The sequence below is a fragment of the Tetrao urogallus genome (genome assembly GCF_951394365.1).
Source record: "Tetrao urogallus genome assembly, chromosome: 2".
NCBI classification, from domain to species: domain Eukaryota; kingdom Metazoa; phylum Chordata; class Aves; order Galliformes; family Phasianidae; genus Tetrao; species Tetrao urogallus.
In genome coordinates this window covers 12085359-12105747 of record NC_136814.1, presented here as the reverse complement: position 1 = coordinate 12105747, position 20389 = coordinate 12085359, and the positions used below count along the sequence as shown (strand labels likewise).

At 48.5% G+C, this 20389-nt stretch overlaps 2 protein-coding genes across 2 annotated transcripts in view; one reads left to right on the top strand and one right to left on the bottom strand.

The window, feature by feature from the left end:
• Nucleotides 1-342: 342 nt before the first annotated feature.
• NDUFAF5 (NADH:ubiquinone oxidoreductase complex assembly factor 5) lies at nucleotides 343-5028 on the top strand (the record flags this gene model as incomplete). Its single annotated transcript, XM_079550728.1, has 11 exons — nucleotides 343-555; nucleotides 632-672; nucleotides 747-810; nucleotides 906-953; nucleotides 1047-1150; nucleotides 1727-1766; nucleotides 2675-2872; nucleotides 3360-3420; nucleotides 4385-4468; nucleotides 4751-4833; nucleotides 4948-5028. 11 exons carry the CDS (start codon nucleotides 343-345, stop codon nucleotides 5026-5028), a joined length of 1017 nt encoding a protein of 338 aa, XP_079406854.1.
• A 4445-nt stretch (nucleotides 5029-9473) lies between these two features.
• ITPKB (inositol-trisphosphate 3-kinase B) overlaps nucleotides 9474-20389 on the bottom strand; it is a gene marked incomplete at both ends in the record, with an annotated part of 47546 nt that continues 36630 nt past the window's right edge. Inside the window, 6 exons of the mRNA XM_079550051.1 lie at nucleotides 9474-9689; nucleotides 11160-11231; nucleotides 12481-12582; nucleotides 15273-15477; nucleotides 17404-17617; nucleotides 17757-17856. Coding sequence (XP_079406177.1) covers nucleotides 9474-9689; nucleotides 11160-11231; nucleotides 12481-12582; nucleotides 15273-15477; nucleotides 17404-17617; nucleotides 17757-17856 — 909 coding nt within the window. The remainder of the gene's footprint in view (nucleotides 9690-11159; nucleotides 11232-12480; nucleotides 12583-15272; nucleotides 15478-17403; nucleotides 17618-17756; nucleotides 17857-20389) is intronic.

The following is a 20389-nucleotide window of genomic DNA, read 5'->3' as shown; positions in this document are numbered from 1 at the left end:
TGCATTCTGTACTCAGTAAGGTCAAAACCCGTTATAAAGAACACTTCCACGAACTGCTCCGAAGGCTTACAACGGACTGACAGGAGCGCACACCTCGGTGCTGCTCCACGGTTACTTCTCACACACAGAACCACTTCACCTCGTCTCCACCAGGGGCGCCTCCCATCAAGGTGTCCCCGCTAGAAGCAGTTCAGCTCATTCATCACCACGCCCCGAGCTCGTTTAAGCATCCCCTTCACCCCCACCTGGACAACGCTCTACATCGCTTTTCTCACCGCTTTCCACAAGGCGGCAGAACTGCGGCTGCGGGGCCCGCGCGTGCTCAGAAGGCGGAGCGGCAGCATGGCGGCGGCGCGGGCGCTGTGGCGGCCCGTCCTGCCCGCCCCGCAGGGCTGCGGCCGGCTCTGGGCGCGGACGGGGAGCGCGGCCGTCCCCCCTCCTCGTGGCGCCTCGCCGGGCGCGCGGAGCCCCTTCGACCGGCGGCTGAAGCGGAAGCAGAAGAACTGGGCGGCGCTGCGGCCGCGGCCGGCCGAGTGCGAGTACCTGCGGGACGAGGTGCGGGGCGGGGCGGCGCGGCGCGGCGCCGGGCCGGGCGGGGCGCGGCGCTGACGGGAGGCTCTCCCTGCCGTAGGTCGGCGGCGGCGTGGCGGACCGGGTGCTCGACATCCCCAGGTACGCGCGTTTCCCTCGAGCGGCGGGCGCGGCGCGTTGTCGCGGCGCCTGACGCTGTCGCGCTCGTCCCGCAGGACGTTCCGTCTGGCTTTGGACCTCGGCTCCGGGAGAGGTTACATCGCCCGGCACCTGAACCGGGTACGGAGTGCCGAGGAGGTGCCGTCCCGCTGGGCGCTCTGCGCCGAGCCCGCCGGCGGCACGCACGCGTTTGACTGGCGTGCTTCTCGTTTCAGGAGGTCGTTGAAAAACTCGTTCAGGTCGATATTGCGGAGAATGTTTTCGTAAGTAGCCCTGTGAGGGCTGAAGCGCTTCGGGGCCGTGATGCAGAAACGGTGCATTTCTGGTGATGCTTTTTATCCCGAACCCGACCTTAGAAAAACGCTGTGGAGTCCGAAATCCCTACAGTCAGCGTGGTCGCTGATGAGGAGTTCCTGCCTTTCAAAGAAGACACGTTTGATCTTGTTGTGAGCAGCTTGAGGTGATCGCTCACTTACACTTCATTTACGTATATATATTTCTTTCACATTGATGTCAGAAAACCAGTGCCTTAAACAGCAGGGATAGGTTACATGTTAGGCAGCAATTCTTTGCTCAGATGTTTGTGAGGCCCTGGCACTGCTGTGCAGAGCGGTGGTGCCCCATCCCTGGAGGCACTCAGTGCTAGGTTGGATGGGCCTGGGCAGCCTGAGCTGGTGGGGAGCAGCCCTGCCCACGGCTGGGGTTGGGGCTGGGTGGGCTTGGAGGTCCCTTCCGATCCATAACATTCTATGAGAACACATGGACACATCTCTTTTTCCTGTATACTGATTAATGAATTGATTTGCAGCTTTTCAAGTCCTTAAAAAAGCCAACGCGACAACCTCTTAGCTATGTATATGAACTTACATTTTCACTCAGTGTCACCACGCTTCATCTGAGAGTGTTGCAGAACTTTGGCAGGCTGAGAACTTGTTTGTTAACTTAACACCTGTATGTATATACTATGTATAACATTTTTTTGCCTTCTTGCAAATTTCATTGTGCAATTACAAAATGTCCATTTCTGGTATTTCAGTTTACACTGGGTGAACGACCTTCCTAAAGCTTTTAGAGAGGTGAGAATTTCTTTTTAATACAACTTTTTAAATAAAAAAACAGCACTTATCATTACTCACACTCAAAGCTTTGACCACTTCCTACCTGATAAATAGCTCGTGTGACACTCGGCTATTTTTTGTAATCTTCCTGTCAGTTTGAGTGCTATCAGTTGATGCTTCTGTTAGCTTGCTGTCTCAATTCAGTTTAGGATAACTACAAAACATGTTTGTATAGTAGTCATAACAGTCATAACTGCTGAGATCATAAGAACTAATGCAAACTGAGGCAATGCTGTTGATTTTGTTGTCTGTTGTACTTACTAGTTTTCTAAATCAAACTAGTCCATACCTGGTTTAGGGAACTTGTACTTCATGTTTACCTACCTTGGGTATTTGTTTTGAAATACAACTTGAACCAGATAAAGGCTTTTTGATCCTTAACAGAAGTGAATATTTGTTGACAATTTGTTTGAGAATTGAGAATTTGTTGAAAAACTGCAAGTATTATGGAAGAAATCAGATTTGGGATTATTCAAACTTCTTACTGCGGGTGAAAGCTGCTTTTCAAATTGTCTGCCTTTGGAGCAAGAGCAAGGAATATCTTCTCCTCGTTTGGTTTCCTCCTTTATTTCAAACATGTCAGTCAGAGCAGTGCTATCCTGTCACCTCTTTGTACAAATAGGGGTACCCTGTTATGAAATAGGAAAAATAGAGTCTGTAATGTAATGTCTCTTTTTGAAGAGATTATATATCTTGCAACATTACCAAAAGATGTTTTTGTAGCTCCTTTTGTGGAATAGCGTCAATATTACAAATGTATTGAAGCCATTATAATAATTGCTTTAAGTTCATTTAAAAAAAACCAACACCCAGGAATTTAATTGCTATTAACAGCACAGTAGTTTCTTTTTCCTTCTGTGTTGTAGATACACCAAGTTCTTAAGCCAGATGGAGTCTTCATTGGCGCAATGTTTGGGGGAGACACTCTGTATGAGCTTCGCTGCTCTTTGCAGCTAGCAGAATTGGAGAGAGAAGGGGGATTTTCTCCTCATGTGTCACCGTTTGTTGCTGTGTCAGATTTGGGACATCTCCTGTCAAGAGCTGGGTTTAACACCCTGACTGTGGTAACTATGAATAAAAGAACAATCAGAATAATCCAAAACTTCAGAGCTGCAGGTGTATAAGAGATACTATTTCAGCGCACTAGTAACAGTGCTTCCTTTCTTTTGCATATAGTGCACTTAACTGAATAAGTTTCTGAAATAGCCTAGACTGCTCAATTTTTGGTTGTGCAGTGATTAAAAAAACCAACTGAAATGTATCTTTAGTAGTGGCCCAGTAGAGTCTATATGGGCAAGGGTGTCAGAGTATGTTACATTTACTTGGAAGAACTTATGATGCCCTTGCTGCTTCTTCTAAAACTCAGAAGAAACTAACAGCACTTTAGTTAAAACTTGATTGTATTTAAGCTGTTAAACAGTTCTTCAGAAATACTGAGTATATATTTTGAGTAATATTCTATCTGAGCAGAAGTGGCTGGCACTGAAAGTTAACATAATGCTATGGTCTAAATTTGATATGTCCTAAAATTAAGCTTTTGAACTCTTTTAGGATACTGATGAAATTCAAGTAAACTATCCAGGGTTATTTGAGGTTATGGAAGACTTGCAAGGCAAGTATACAGAAAATGTTTGTTTCTGGAGTGCATCAGCAGATGTGGAAGAGTTAGTGTTTATTTCTTGACTCCAAATAAAGCTTATTGTAGTAGTGGAAGCATTACTTTTTTCCTGATACCTAGGAAGCCAGGACAGTGAACTCACCAGCAGATCCCCATTGGCAAGTGAAAGTCAAAGACTTGTAATTTGTCTCCTGTGAGTTTTCTGCTTCTGTTTTATTCCTGTTCTTTGTGAGCCTCTTCAGCATAAGCTGCTGAAAAGTCCTGAGAGGAAGACAGAAGCATACGTCCAACAGAATGACTTTTTCTGTGAGCCTAAGTAACATGATGCTCAGGACAGTGCTGTGGAGCAAGTCTAGATAAACCCACAGACTGGAGTCTGCAGGAGAACAAAAAAAATTGAGGTTCTTAGCAATTAGGATAGGGTTATAAATGCAGCTGTCATGGATTACAAAGTAGCTGTTCATACGCAGTCAGTAGTCATGGAACAAGTCAAGGATCATCTCCTGAGATGTGGAGTTAATTCCTTAATGAAAATAAAACTTCCATTGCCTGCAGAAACGTTGGGATGCAGTAAGTGATTAAAGAGAATTGTATAACAGTAGATGTGGATTAGATCTTCTGGGGTAATTATTTTCATTATTACCTATTTGGGGGAAAAAAAAAAGTGATGTCTTTCAATAAACACTTTGTGTGCTTGAAAGAAGTTACATTAGAGGAACAAAATGCTTGAAGCCTCTGACTGAAAAGCAATAATCTAAAATCATTCCTAGCAATACAAACAGTTCATTGCAAAGCATTGACATTAAGAGGTTTGGAATCACAAAGTAAGAATCTTTGCTGCTGTAGATTGTACTCTTACAGTGAGATTCAGAGGATGCTGTAGTTATTTAGTTAGGAAAAATCTGCATGAAACTCATGGTATATATATATTTTTCTTAAAGCTAAAACATATTTTTAGGTATGGGAGAAAGTAATTGCTCTTGGAATAGAAAACCTCTGCTACACAGGGATACAATGTTGGCAGCTGCAGCAATATACCAAGGTATGCATTTAATAGGGGAAGAGTTAACCCAAAATGACTCTAATGACACCTTGTCTTTTTCTCTGCCCTCTCTGCAAAAACAAATACTCTCTTGATACATATATATTTTTAACCTTAATTAGTGACAATTTGAACTCTATTAATATATCAGTATGTGATACTATTATTGTCCCACATCTTTCTCCACAGTCCATTATGAGAACGTGCAGTGCTTAGTTCTGCTGTTTGGCAAACGAATCTTTTCCTAATACTGCTGCTGTCTACGTCTTCTTTTTCTGGCAGAGATGTATGGCAATAGTGATGGCTCAGTACCTGCCACTTTTCAGATCTTCTACATGATTGGATGGAAATTCCACGAGTCACAGGTAATGTGAAGCTCAACTATTTTCTATTTGAAGGTGCATTTTAAATTTCTTATGCTTTAAAAGGACTCTTATAAAATATCTTGAGATGATCCTTCTGTTTTCTTTTCCTCTTAGGCAAAACCTGCACAGAGAGGTTCTGCGACAGTTTCATTGGGAGATCTGGCAAAAATAGATAAGCTTCTTCATCAGAAATAAAAGTTGATTTTGAGCTCCTATAAAACTTGTCAGTGCAGGTATCCTTCACGTACTTTGTTACATTTTGAAGTGATAATCTGCATGCAGCAGGGAATTTTACTGCCTCTGCTACATCAGTTGTATAAAATGATGTTCATTTTTTTCCTCCCAGAGAATTATTTGAGCAGCAGTTCTAAGTATTAAGTAGTACATGCTCTCCCTATTTGATTAAGTTACTCAGTTTTAACTTATTTCCCAGTATTTCAGTAGCACAGACTGCTCCAAGTTTATTGGCAAGTCTTGTGTATATCACTCTGTATTATCTTCAAATTATTCCTAAAGGATGGTGGATCATAATAAACAGATTTGTCACTAAGTACTGTTCTTCATGTGAACATCAAATACAGCATCATCAAATACATACATCAGCAAATACACAGATCTAACTTGATATGTTTTTTGCTATTTGGAAATGATGGGTGAAAATATACTGTCAGCTTCCGTTTCAATGTTTAACTTGTATAAAATGAAGTCACTAAGTTCTGTACTGTAAAATAATCTTGAGTTGTTACTTTTCACCTGCAAACAAATTCAGTTACTTCTCCCTCCACTTGCAAAGACAGAAGTCATTATTTCTGTACATAAGTAAGAATATCCACATATCAGTATCAGAATACTGATACTTCATTCCAGCTTTATCAGAATCTATCACAGTTTGAGTAAGTTTGCTGAAAAGAGTAGCAAGCAGAGAATTCAAGTGGCACACAGATGGGCTTCACCTTCATTAGAGTTATAGAATCATGAACACTGGAAAAGGCCATTAAGACCATTTAGTGCAACTATCAAACCATCACTACCTTAGCTTACAATTGACGTTCTCTGGAGTTGGTATTCTCTCAGAGTTGCAAGGGACTTTATGCCAGTTGTACATCTACTTTTAGAGGCTGAAAGCTGGGGAGTATTATGAATGTGGCCCATTAACCTGACACGTTAATAAAGACATAGTTTACCAAATAATTTCATTTGATTGTAGTACTGACGGATTGGTGGGAAGGAGAAGTGTCTATCTTTCAAACAACTTTATTGCTGTATCTAGGTGGTGTATTGACACCAATGAAGCTTCTTCAGCCTGCTGTGTGGAGATCATCCAGCAGGTGGAGTTCGATAGGATGGTGCACAGTCCAAATAGGAAAGCGGTCAGAAGCCTTAATATTAGTATAGTAATGACAGCACGTGTTTGCAGAACAAGTAGCACAGCTACTAACTGTCTCCTATGCAAGGCCCATCCACCCTGAGACCCCCCCACCAAGCAATAGCTAGCTATCAAGCAGTTCCACTCTAAATGGTGCTCACAGGAATGAAAGTGGACATTCACCTAGAACTCTCTAAAGCCTAAAGTTAGTCAGTAACTTTTCATGAACCAGCAGAGATTCTTAGAGATTCTTCCTACCTTGTATAGGATCTCCAAGGAGATGCTGCTTTGTGTGAGCATTGGCAGTAAACATAGCTCAGATCTCTCTGGAGAACAAATACAGCAGGCACCTCCTGTGGCTTTCTCTCTGCCTTAGCTGCAACCCCCCCTTGTGCTCCATAGCTCCTCAGGGAGGAACCTGCAGGGAGGGCTATGAGGGCTCTCCATATCCAGGATTGCTGCAACACACAGATGGAAAGGCAGCTCAGCTTTACAGCTCTAGCAAAGAACTTGCAAGTTCTCACACAGCCACAAAGCTGGCTTTCTCCCCAGCCTTCCTCCACCTTCATTTAGTCAGCTGTGCTCATGTGGCAGGAACTGAAGCCTTTTACCTGATGCCCCCTCGGCACCCAGAGGCTCAGCTTAGGGCTGTAGGAGAGCCAAGCAACTCCTCAAGAAGCCCTGGCCCCAAACAACTGAACCACACACAACCCCCAGCACCCCCACCACAAGTGGATTTATAGGAAGTTCATTCTCACAGGTGCTACCTAATTAGATTAATTATCGAGACGAGAATTACCTGAAGACAGGCAGCATGAGTGGAGGTTTCTGTGGAACAGGGTTAAGAAGCTGTTGCTGACCCATAAAGTTTGCATTTCGAGGCACAGTTCGGTTTGTTTGGAGGCTGCTTTGGAAGCCCTCTGAAGTCCCAGCACAGCACCAGGGGGCGGCAGCAGCGCTGCAGGAGCGCAGCAAACCCGAAACCGCTGGGGGAGGTTAGAGCAGAGCCAGCTCTGCTACGAGGAATTATTTTGGATACAAAGAGCTTTCATGTTCCTAAGCAAAAGTCATCCCACAGTTGGCTTCAGGGCCCCCGTGGTGAGCAGCAGAAATGCTGCCGGGTTCTCCAGGCTGAGCGCTCACAGGGACAGCAAACCCAGCCCTACTGTGAGCTGCACACACACACAGCCACGCCAGAGGCTGCTTCCCATAGGCCTTTATTGGGAACGTTACAGGAGTTTGGTACAGGCACTGTGCGTTGGTGTTCCAGAGCAGTTACCCAATGGTCCAAAGGGGAGGTGGGAGGTGGGGAGCAGCTCACAACAACCATCCCGGCCTCCAGGAACAGCATCTGAGAGAAACAGTCTGCTTCTTCTGAAGCCACCAAGTGAGGGATCTGGTTTATAAACAGGCTTAAAAATTAATGTATATATATATATAAGAGCAACTCAGAGCTAAAGTACAGCGATAACTGGTACACATCTAAGCATATCTGTTCAAATCCTTTCTCCGAAGCTGGAAAAGGGATGGTTTAAAAACTGAGAAGACAGTTAAAACAACAGGGATTCCATGCATTAAGTTTTAGTGTTTTGTGCAATTAAAATGGGATGAAATAAATATAACTTAAAAAAAAGAACACAAACAAACCACCAACCCAACCTTTTCCGTGACACTAAAGGAGCAGAGGCAAGTCTATAAGGCACTTCTGCATGGGCTGCTCCCAAAAGCCTGAAAAAGAGCTACAGCACTGCGACCATTTCCAACGGAGACTACGGGCTGAAGTAAACCTTGAGGACCTCAATAGCAGGGACAGAGGCCGGGGCACGGCTGTGACTGGCTTGATGGCCTGGTCCCCATTGTCACTGCCAGAAACCGACCTGCAGCAGGGAGCGGTGCCAGGGGGCGGCCCCGGAGCATCGGCCCTGCAGAGAGATGAGCGGGGCCTGGGGTTGCAGCTGAGCCCCGCCGTCTGTCAATAGCTGACCTTTAGTGAGCCAGCGCTGATGCGAGCAAGCTGCTTAGTTCAAATGTTCCAGGAAGTCAAAAAATAGCCTCCACCCTGAATAGGGAACTGCTTGTTTTCACAGGACTCGGAGCAGGGAGGCCGGACGCGGACTGGGGAGTTCTCTGCCGAGAGCAGAGCCTGCAAGCATTGCAAAAAAAAAAAAAAGGGAAGGCACAGGGGTGCCTCCCTCCCTGCTTTGCTGATCGAGACCATAATGGCACCTTGAACGCTGCTTGTCCCTGTAACCCCCTCGCCCCTGCCTGCTGGGCACGAAACTGGCCCTAAGGGAATGCTGGAGGTGCTGCAGGCAGGAGTGAGGTCCTGGCCAGGAGCAGGTGCTGGCAGCACGGCGCCTATGGCAGCACATCCCTTAGAGCAGCACAGCCCTTAGCATGCACCAGAAGAAGAGCAGCCAACCTGGTTGGCTGCCTTAGGTTTCAGTGGTCTCCTCTACGCTGTTTTTCTCTCTGCAGCCCTTTGCTAGGGCTTTGTTCAAAGCCTTTGTTCCCTGCAGAGGGTTGGAAATGCTTACTGGAGAGAGCTGGAGGTGGATCTCCATCAAGGGACTCGTGGCATCACCCCCATGCCACTGCGTTCAGGAGTGTGCTGAGGTCTGCACCTGTCCCTGCAGTAACTCATCAATGGTGGAGCAGCCTCCACAGAGTTAAGTGGATGGCTCCAACACAAAGAGAAAAACCCAAACCTGCCTTCCTAGTGACTCCTAAGGACTCAGCACAGCCAGTTTCCTAGGGCAAAAGGTGCTGGCAAAGGCAGCTACAGGATACCCCCCACCAAAAACCCTTCACCATCTCCAAGCCTTTCTCATGCCCCCTGTGTACGGGAGGGTCCCAGGCAGAGGTGTTTTTGGGATGAAGCCTCTGAAGCTGGAGTAGGGAGGGCCCTTCAGCACCACAGAGCCTGGCTGCAGCATCCCTGATCCACAGCCAGCTGGGAGGAAGGTTCCCTGAAAACCAAGCTGCACAAAAGGCAAAAGCACATGCCCATCTAACCAGCCCCACCCAGGCTGCCACTGACTCTGTGAAGCCAAGGTTTCAAGTTCAGCATTTGTTCTGGCAGGTTAGCTTTGTATTTACATGTAGCGGAGGGAAAATTACCCTAAAAAAATAATAAAACCACAACAAAACCACCTTAAATAGGGAGAGTATAGATTTAAAATTGGAAGGACAAGGGTTGGAAAGTGTCTTGTAGTGCAGTTCAGAAGAGTCAGTTGGGGGCAGGTTTGGGTAGTGGAAGAGTCGGACGCAGGCTTTAATGCAAGTCCTCGCTCTGGGACAAGTCTGTCAGGATCTGGATGAGGTTGTCCAGCCCCCAGAGGTAGCCATCCTCTCTGTTCCCTTCCACCCAGGGCACATTGTGCTGGAGAACTTGTCCCTCGGGCAGCGGGGTGGTTTTCCCAAAGTCGATCATCCAGACTTTGGCTTGTTCCTTTTTGTCGTGAATGAAGAGGAGAGAGCTCCCTATTACCTGCAGAGAGAGGCGGACAGTTAGAGGTGGATTGGCCCAGCCACATCCTCCTCAGTCAGCTGGGGGGCAGCTCAGGCTGCATTTGCAAGAGGTTATGTCAAGATTTTGCATGAGCAAAAGCAAGAGCGGTGCTTTGCCAGGCAGTCTTTGCACATGCAAACCAGGTATTCAGAGCAGCTGATTTACTTCAATCCCTGCTTCTGGCAGAAGGAGAAGGTCAGCAAAACACAGGTATAGAAGGGAGAGATGGAATTTCAGAAGCTGAGGTGAGGTCCTTGGGGAAGGAGTGAGATGAACCTCAGCCTTCCAACGGAGGCCTTCCCAGGGCCGGCTCCTGGCAGCTGGCTGGCACTGCTCACGCTCACCAGACCCATAGGCAACACTGCAGAACAGTGCACTCCCAGAGCAAGGGATCCTTGCTGTGCTATCCTGCCTCAAGTGCCATTCTGTCACACCCAGATCCCCCCTAAAGCTCTCAGGGACCTCTCATGGATAGAATTGAGCATCTGAAGAACAACCTTTTGCTGACGTTTTGCTGCTTGGCCTGGCTGGCTGCATCCTCCCACAGCTCCCTGGAGGAGCTTTGGCCCCCAGGGTGCAAGGAGCCTGGCAGCTCCTCTGCTGTGCTTCATCCTGAAGCAGGATGGAAAGTTAATGCCTCTTCTTCGTAATTTTTAAGGCTTGGATACCGCTTTCAAAACATCTTTGAAAGGCTGTTTTGTTTCTGTGTTTTCAAATGGACTCCTGGCACTTCATTTCAGGGAGCGTTTTGTTTCCATCACTGTGCTGACCTCAAACGCTCAGAAGTGGCGTTTCCCCGCGTTTCCCCCGCTGCCGTGCTGCAGGCAGGGGGAGCTGTGCTCCGGTCCCTTCGAGTCAGACATCTCTGCCAGCTTCTCTCTTCTCTAAGATGCCAAGGAAATGCACTCTCAGAGTTCATTAACCAGATGCAGCATCAAATGCTCTTTGCCAATGCTAGCGTCCTTCCAGGGAAATGTCCTGACTGTGATGCCCTGGCTCAGCAAAAGCAGTCTGAGGGAGGTCTGCAATTCATGGCTAAAATGAAGACTTGTTTTGAGGCATGGAGAAGCTGACAGCCACATGGTACCACACCTGTGCACCCAGGCAGGAGTTTTTCTCCAGAAGATCTCTACACTTTCACACTAGGAACTTTTCCCAGTCATACAGAACCATAAGCAGCTTGAACTCCTGCTCGGTTACTTTTAATCTCTATAAGCATTGGTTTCTATTAGATTTGAGCCCATATCAGATGCATGAACACTGCATCAGTCATCTGCCGTATTTCCACATGAGGATTAGATCAACAGGTATGAAAATATGGATATTAGAATTAATTGACAGTTCTAGAAATGAACCTCTGACTTCAAATCCTCCTCTCTCTTTGAGCAAGCTGAGCTAAACCAGTCAGATGTACCTAATAGAGACGTGAGGAAGGAGTGTGCGTGTTACCTCGTGGCACTTGAAGAATGGAGATGTCTCCAGGGTGGCACGAATCCCCTTCAACCGGTTCAGGTAACTGTTCTGGAATGACAAAGGAAAAGAAGCAGTCAGTTCTGAGGGAGGCCTGCAGGGAAACTGCTGCACAGGGCAGACAGAAGGCTTCCCTTCCAGAACCCCCTCTCTGATAGTGTATATATGGAGAGATGGTCCTCTCTTTTAGGGATCCACCTTTTCACCTCTGTAACACCGCATGGGTCAAGTACCACAGGTTGAGAGCCTTTGCTTTGCTGAGCATGTACTTTCCCTGAAGCACTCATGGAGCTCTTGAGGAGATAAAATAGCAGACCCTGCTGTGCATGCTGCTTTCTCTTCCCACTTGGACTTTTTCTAAGAGCTCAACGCTTTGTTTCATTTGCCATTTTATCATTTCGTCACTCACAGATCACAAGACAGTTTTATAGCTCACTATCAGCACTTCTGCAAATTCAGTATCACACACTGGAATGCTTTCACACAGTCAGCATGCAGATTGAGATCCAGGCACCCGGTTCAAGCACCCCTGTGCACTGCTAGAAGACACTAAGGGCTCTCTGTGGCCCCTCAGATAATTCATCTCCAAGGCTTAGATAGAAAGTCTGTGCACAGCAGGTACCTGGGCAATGTAATGCAACTCAATTGTTCCCAATGTGTGGGGAGGCTTAGGATGGCAATGGTTTGACCGAGGAGCCCTGTCATGAATCACTGCATGATGCACTGGTAACCTAATTTGCAGATCCAAGAATAATTCCTGGGTAACTACAGTCAAAGTAGGTCTGAGGGAGGCAGTGCCTAGGGCCACCGTAGCTGCAGCAAGTCATCTGTAAGCTTGATACCGTACAACTTAAAATGGGAGCCCTTGTCAAATAGAATGCAACACAGCCTGTATAAATTGTTTACAGCCAGATCTCTTACTCTCTGGGCGACGTGGTGAAACCCAGGAGATACTGTGGTGTGCCCGTGCCCAGGGCATGCCGTGTGGGGCAGCCCACCCTGCAGTGCAGCAGTCCTGGCCCTGTCACACCTCAGGCCAAAAGCAAGGCTGGGAGCTGCCTTTAGCCTGAGGGATGGGGGACAGGGCTTCTGCGGTGAGTTTTGGGACTGAACCTTGAGCACCCTCAGTGGCCTTTGACATGGTCAGTGCCACTTTCCAGCCTTCTGCAGCCCTTCCTCCACCCTCATGCAAGGATGCGGTTTCTCTTCCCCATCTCTCCTTTCAGAGAGCTTCTCTGGGCTGTGGAGCAGGCTCCAGAGGAACCCTCTCCCTGCAAATCCTGCAGCATCTCCCACTCACCAGAACGTTGTGGTTCCCCTTTGTGAACTCCCTGAAGGCCTCAGTGACCTGTTCCTTTGTACGCGTCTTCTTGAAGTCCCGGTTCACAGTGCCATCCTCCTTCTGGAAAGGAAGGCAGTACTGTGAGCAGGACAGAGAGAGAAGCAGCCAGGGGAGGGGATGAGTGTTTCAGCAGCCATGTGTCCCTATGCAGGGTGTGGGCAGTGGAGTAAGGGGACAGAGACCAAAAAACATCCTGTAGGCTGGGGAATATCAGTAAGGATGAAGAAGCAGAGCAGAGGCTGGGAAAAGCAAGCCCAGCACCAAGAGCAGAAACCATGTGCAGTTCAGGACCTCCTTCCCAAGTAAGCATCCTGTCTGTGGGCCACGTGCTCAGCTTTCACTACCTGGCTTTGGCTGCAGCCACATATGCATGAGGACTCACTGAGCACGCACACAACGTATAGGGGAAGTGGACAGCACTGCCACACATCCGTCACGTGAATCCTGATGTGGTGGCTCCAACGTCAGCCCACCCTCTCCCAGGGGGATGATAGACATCAGTCTGTAGGAGTGCCACGGCATGAATTCCACACGTAAGGAGCACGACTTTTTCCACAAAGCATCCCAGAAAGGAGATGGACTTCTAAGTGCTCATAAAAATAATGCAAGCTGCAGATGGCCTCTCCGATAAGGCAGTCTTCATGAAAGCCAAGCAGGCTGCCCATAACACTGCTCCCACAATTACCTCCCTCCCACAGCTTCCTTGCCCAGCCAGATGCTGCTGCCACAGGGCCAATGACTGAGGTGACATTTCCAGGTGTCTGAGCCCCACAGGGGCTGGCTTCCACACAGCACAAGTGAGGGGGCTGATAAGAGCTACGGCCGCTTTCCCTGCTAGCAGGTACAATTGGTGCTGGTGGCACTGGCACAGAGCTGAGTTTGGCCACCAGCCACCAGCACACTGGCCAAAGGGTTCACAAGCTGCCTGGCTGGGAGGTAACAGGCACAGATACTTAAGAGCTGTTATCAGCCCCCACCAATGGCCCAGCCCCAGGAATATTTCTGCAGCAATATCTGACCATGGCCTTGCTGTGGGAAGTGGTGAACAACTCTCAGGTCACAGCAGGAACTTGAACAATATTTTCTTTGCGGAGAGCAACTCTCCAGAAAGCTCAAACTGGGTCAAGAGGGATCATCTGTACTCCTTTTAACTCACTAACATTGTTAATAGTTGCTGTTCATAACTAAAGACAGTTAAGTAAGTAGCACTAACTACATTATGCAGAGAAAGATCTCCGTTTTGGAGAGGAAGAACCATAACCTTGAGATCACCTGGAAAGTGGGAACACCACCGGCAGAGCCTCCCCATGCCTGTCCTCATCCTCACTGCCAGCCCTGCACTGCCCATGCCATACTTGTGCTGCTGCTCTCCTCCTCTTGCTGTGCCCCCTCCAGCCTATGCCCCCAGGACCAGACCTGGCCCCTTCTGCAGGCACCCAGCTCCTGGCTCAAAGCACGCTCTCATCAGCATCAGCCCATAAGCGAAGGGTTCACCCCCTCTTTTCCCTCAGTAGGAAAGAGAGCAGGGGGAGATTTGTGGTTGAATGTCCCCAGAACAGAGGAGATGCAGCATCACAGCACAACTCACCTGGCTCCGACAGCCACAAATCAGCATAAACTGCTAATGTTTTAGCTTAGGGGAATATAAACCAGAAGCCATGGGATTTAAGGAGAATTACAGTAATTAGAGCCTTGATCAAATTAGCCAGCCCCTGGCAGCAGTGGCAGGATTACCCCTGGAGGTCAGCACTTTCCAACATTTTAAAATGAAAGGGCTGTTTCACTGCTTGGCTGTTTCCACTGCCAACATCGTGCTGCAGCTCTCTTACAGCTGACTAAAGCAGGATGCAACTCTCCCCCATCAGCCCTGGCTTTTATGTCCCTCCACAGGATTTTCTGGCCTGTGTGGGAACAGGATTTGTTGGTTTGGGTTGTTGCTTTTTTTACTTTTTCATTTCAAGCATTTCATATATGACCTGTTTTTGCTATAAAGTCCAAAAACGTCCCCAAAGCACAGAATGAGAAGTATCACTGGAGGCCAAGGACATATCAAGTTGGCCTATAAATAGGCAGATACTTTTGATTATAGCATGTAAGGAAGGAGAAGAAAAGTGCACATGAGCTTTGGCCCCAGCTGGCCCACTCCCTTTTTGTATAGCTGCAGTTTTATAATAAGCACCAGTAATGGGAACTAGGCAAAGAGTAGGCTGGAGCAGCTCATGGCGTGCTTGCAGATATCTGCAGCAGAGAAGGGATTTCAAGGGCTGGGGATGGTGGCAAAGAGCCACCTGACCCACTGCAGGCACTGTAGAGAGCTGCTACACACAGCAGTCCGAGCACAGGGCAGGCTGGGGCTCCTCGTGTTGCTGTATGCTGGGAAACGCTGCAAGGGGCTCAGCCTCAGAGTGAGAGAGCATAAGGTGTGAGAGCATGGCTGTGCAAGATGAACGCTGGCTATGAAATGCATCTCCAGAAATATGGACTGCAGCTCAGAGCAAAGCCATTGCCCAGCTGCAGGGAAAACAACGGTGTGGCTGATTTAACGGAATTACGGCTAAAACTGTCACTTTTCATTGATGCCCTGAGCTCAGCTGTGCTTTTAGAAAAGCACAGCCAGGTGCCTGGTGAAGAACTTTCATGTGACACTGTCCCACCACCAGCCTGCTCTATGTGTGCACGCTACTGCGAGTGGTTACTGAAAGCCCCCAGCAGCTCTTCCCCCTGGCTGTGCACCCACAGGGCAGCCTCACCTTTATCCCCTCGATCCTGAAGCCCAGTGTGGCAGTGGAGCTGATGGTCTCCCTCCACTGCATGTAGCGAGGCTTGGTGACTGCCCGCAGCACATTCTCCTCTTCGGTGGGAGCATCGGGGTCCACCTCGATCATCTTCTGGTACATGTCCTTCCTCAGGCTTGGCTTCTTCCGGGCCTTTATCAGCTCTTCCTCCAAATAAGTTCTGTAAGGAGATGGGGGGGACATCAGCAGGGTCACAGGGCCATGAGACACCTCAGGGCTATGAACATCTTTAAAAATCATCTTAGAAAGTCTATTCCAGACCTTTCTATGATTCTGTGATCCAGTTTGCACTTCAGAGCTATAATCCTGCAGTAATCAGCATCCTATCACCCACACCTATTCCTTACCAAGGAATCAAGGCCAGCCTAGCAATGACAAGGGAGGTTACTTCTTGTAGGTGCCCAGTGTTGCTGCCCTACTGACACCTTCTCATTGTCAAGCCTTGGTAACTGGGAAGCCAATGGTCAGCAAACTTGAGCAGGGTCTTAATCTCGCAAACAGGATGCAGCTTTCAAAACATGCCCCAGAAACTTTCCACGTGGTTTGGGAGCACTGAAGGCAACAGAGAGGTGGCGACATCCCACTCCTCAGTGTTAGTGGTATCTGCTGCTCCTTTTGATCTCCAGTCAATGCAGGCAGCTACTGCCAAAGCCTCCATGAGCTTTGCTGTCCTCTCACCTTGCACATCACAGGGGATGTGGCTCACTGGCTGCTGAGCAGGTTGCTTTCAAGTAGAGCTGTTACGCTGATGATGATTTTGTCCAGTATCTATCTGATTTAACTGGACTATGTAGCACAATCTTCTGTACAGAACAGAGAAGCAGAAGGGATGCAGCTTTGACCAGGTGCTCATTATCACCCTCGGGACCCCAGGGTGCAGCTGATTTTAGGAAATAAGGAGAGAGGCTGCAGGGGAGTATGCAAAGAGCTTGGTTTTATGCACTCCATGTGTCAGAAGGCTCTGACAGATTTTCTTCACTCTGGCAGGCAGGAAACCTTCCTCTAGAAAACAAGACTTCCTGCAGCGGCAATAAGCCACTATACAGCTCCTCTTGCAGCTCTTGCAGCTCTCAAGGATGCCTCAGCTGAGACCAGCTGGTATCCAGGCTCTCTGCAAACATCTTGCCAAGCCAGGAGAGATGTCCCTATTTGTCCTCTCCTTTTCCCCATAGCTAAACTTCACCTTCCACATGCACAGCAATGCAGAAGGGCTGAGCCCTCTCCCCAGGTTGCTTGCAATAGTATCTCAGCAAGGAACATGTGGTTTACAAAATGCAAGGGGAGGATGCTGCACAGACCCTGTGGGATGAAGTTTGTGTATTTCTGGTGTTTCTCTCAGAGGAGGCATATGATCAGAGAGTAGCCATCCTCAGTGCAGCAATCCCTTCGAGAAACACTGCAGATAAAAAGGCTTCAGCTGACATTACCAAACCTATGACTTTGGGGCAGGCAGAATAAAACAGCAGAATAGAGAATCTGTGTTCTCAGAAATGTTGCTAATACTGCTCAGAGAGCTAGATTTCCTTATTCAAAGCAACAGATAATCTTCATGTATGGTCTCCGACACTGCTCCAGGCTTGACCCGTAACCAGGCCTTAAGTCTGACAAAGCTTCCTTTGGGGATGACCAGAGACTGGTAGGTCTTCTCCTGACACAGCCGTTATCTGCTTGTCCACAGTGGGTCTTGTTTTGGCCCTATAGCAGCGCAGTGCATGCAGCCTGCCTTCCTCCCCACACCCTAGGAAGTATTCCTTGCCTCCCTTCTGCCTGACATCCCAAGTCAAGTTTCACATTGAGTGTTTGGGATGGAAAAAAAAACAAACAAAAAAACATTCCTCCCTTGCACAGAAACTAGTGCAGTGCAAGCATGCAAGCATCTCTGCCAGACCTGAGCCACCCTGAAGCCGGTGAGGGAGACTGAACCTGTGCCACCAGGTCCTTCCCAACCCCAGACTTCCCTCACACCCCTCTCATGCTGTTGGCTCAGCTTTGGCTAGAGGTGGTACTCTCATTTGTGTTTTTCAGAGGGTTTCATCCTCTGCTTTCAGTATCTTAGAACTCAAGAAATGCCCCCAGAGTCACTCACCTGACCCCCATCTTGCAGTCCATAACGCAGGGGGAGTCAAATTCAGCCAGCAGATCTTCCATCTGGTTGTATCGCTCCCCGTCCTTCATGACATCCCCATGGTAGGCAGGAACGTAGGGCTTCAGGACATCGTTCATCAGGCGGTCAAGGCAGCGCTGCTCTGATTCACAGTGCTTCTTCAGTATCCTGCCATTGGCTGCTGCCTTGAAACTACCTGAGGTGACAAGAGGCCACGTGGCACTAAATCTGGGTGTGGGGTGGCAAGGTGCCTTCCCAAAACAAGAGGGCCAGCCCAACGCATCAGTAGCATCTCCACACCCGAAAGAGCCCCTGGCACTCCCACTGCTCTCTACCTGCATGTCCTGCAAGCTGGATCCAGGGGTACTTCTTCTTGAAGGACATCACAAACGGGGACCAGTGCACCATGTTCTTGATCTTCCGCCATGACTTGCTCTAAGGGGAAAAAAAATTGTGAAGGTGAATGCAATGTCTTAAGCTTTCACTGTCCATAAAGTCACTCCAGGCAGCACGTGGCCATCTTGGACAGAGCAGGAGGCAACGGAGCCAGCACAGAATGGAAAGCAAATAGAGAATCTGCTCTTTTCCCATCACCTTGCGCCAAGGAAGAGTCACTGGGCCTCAGCACTACATTCAAAAATCACGAGTAACTTCTGTAAAGTAGGAAGCCTTTCTTCCAGCTGGCTGCTTCTGATAATGACAGCCCAGCCATATCCATCACCTTGTCTCCGATCCCCTGTATCCCAGCACCATGAGGACATTTGCCCATCTTTGAGAACGCACTGCTGCTGCAGATCACAGCAGACCAAGTGGGGAAGAGAGCCCAAGGCTCCTCCTGGGGCACAAAGCTCTGCTCTGGACCCAGTGGGTAGGAAGAGACACACACAAAAGCTCACCGAGGCATTTTTTGCTCCTCACTGAATAACAGCTGCTTTGTTTGACAGGTTTGCAACATGACCACATCTGACCTGCTCGCTTTAGCTGATCAGTAACCACGTTTTGGAGAAGAATTCCCTTCTGATACGTTGTGTTCTTTGCCGGATGGATCACACAAAACTATTTACACTACTTCAGTGAGAGTGTCTTTGGATATACGAAAGCCTCTTCTGAAGGCGTGCTCTTCCTGGGGAGAGGTTTTCCCTGGATTGTTCTGGGAAACACACTGCTAACAAAAGGGAGCGACAATGGAAAAATGCCTTCTTGTAGAAGAGGAGACAAACAATCTTTATCCTGGCCACAAGGAACTACTGGGTTCAGCTGGAAGTCCACAGATAAATTATCCTCACTTGCTCCACTTCTAATGCATGCGAGGGAGCCTTCCAGAAAGGCCCAGTAATATCTTCCTTGTGTTTGGAGAGCTGGCCTCCGTTCCAGTAACACTTTGCAGACAGGCGGAGAAGAGCCAGCAGCCCCAACTTGCAGCTTGGATGCTTGTCTGGAGTGAACTCACAGCACAGGAATCTGTGCTGGGAACTGCTGACATGTTTAAAAGGATAGGAAGGAGCCAGACAAGGATGTCAGTGTCTGCAGTGTGGAAACTCCACTGAGTTACACGGCACTGCACCCCAGCCCTGAGGCAGCAGGGCACTGCACAGCACAGGTAGGAGGATAGAGGTCGGGAACAAAGGCCTTTCCCCATTCCCTTCCCCCTTCCCAGCCAGGAGGTAAAGCTGGCCCTTCCCCTAGACCACTGCCTGGCACCAGGAGTATCCAAGCACACGCTGGTACCAGCATGGGAGTACAGCAGCTTGACACAGAGCTCTGCCACAGGGGTGACACCAGGCATCCCCTGCATCCAGACCCCTCTGCACAGCAGCTTTGCTCGGCAGCACGGCTTGCTGGCCTTGGCAGGGCAGCTCCCTACCTGACATGAGGATGGATGTTTTTATTTCCAAGTGCTGTGCCAGAACTGGTGTGCTGTAGCTGCTCTTTGTTCTCCTCTTGGCAGAGTGGGAGGAAAGCTGGGGGAGGTAGGTGGGGGTCCCTCTTTTTGTTTTTAAAATAGTAACATCAAGTCCTGAGCGATGTCATGAAAAAAGAGGGAGGAAAAAACCTCCGAGGGAGTCTAGACCCCAGACAAGCACAACCCACCTTGTCTGAAACAAAGAGAAGGTGTCCTGCTACCCTACAGCAGTTCTATAAGTCCCTCAGTCTCAGGAAACCAGCCAAGGCAATGCAACTCCCCACACAAGATTTTGTTTTTTGGGGATTACAGCTCTGCAGCAAAACTCTGATGCACAACAAGATGGAGACAGAATGAAGCTAAGCATCCCCCAGAGCAGGGCAAACCACTGGTCCCACTTTGCTAAGGCTGCCCAAGCCCTAGATGTGCTTGGCTCACATATGCCTTCAGTTAGGCATTTCCAACCCAAGTTTTAGGGCTAAGGACCATGTTTTCAGCAGCACCACACACATACACAGGATCTGGGCTCAACGGTCGGGCCAAGCACAGAGGGCTGAGAAAGAGATGCTGAAGCCTCACTGACATGCAGGTTAGGGCAGGGCTGTGGGGCTACATCTGAACAAAACAAAGCTGCAAAAGACGGTTCCGAACTGAGAGCACTGAGTGAACAGGGGTCTCCTGCTCTACTAGGATGCAAAGGGAGTGCTCAACCTCTGTCACTGCTGAAATCTCATTTGCCCACAGTGAAGCGAGCAGGCAGCACATCACGCCAAAAGATGAATACACTATTTGGTCAGAGCCCGTGCCACACATGCATTGCTTACAGCTGCTTGTGGCATCCTGACACCCCGCTCTCCCCAAATTCCAGACCCAGCTGCTTCCCCTCCCCAAAAACTCACAAAGCTATGCTGGCCAATTGAGCTCTTACACGTAGCCTAGATAAGCAGGAGATATGCAGAAGGTGTGTGATGCAGTTTGACACTTATTAGTTAAAACCTCTTTGAACATCAGCACACGCTGATCCATCAGCTGCTATGCAGCAATTTAGTGACTCTGAAAATAAAT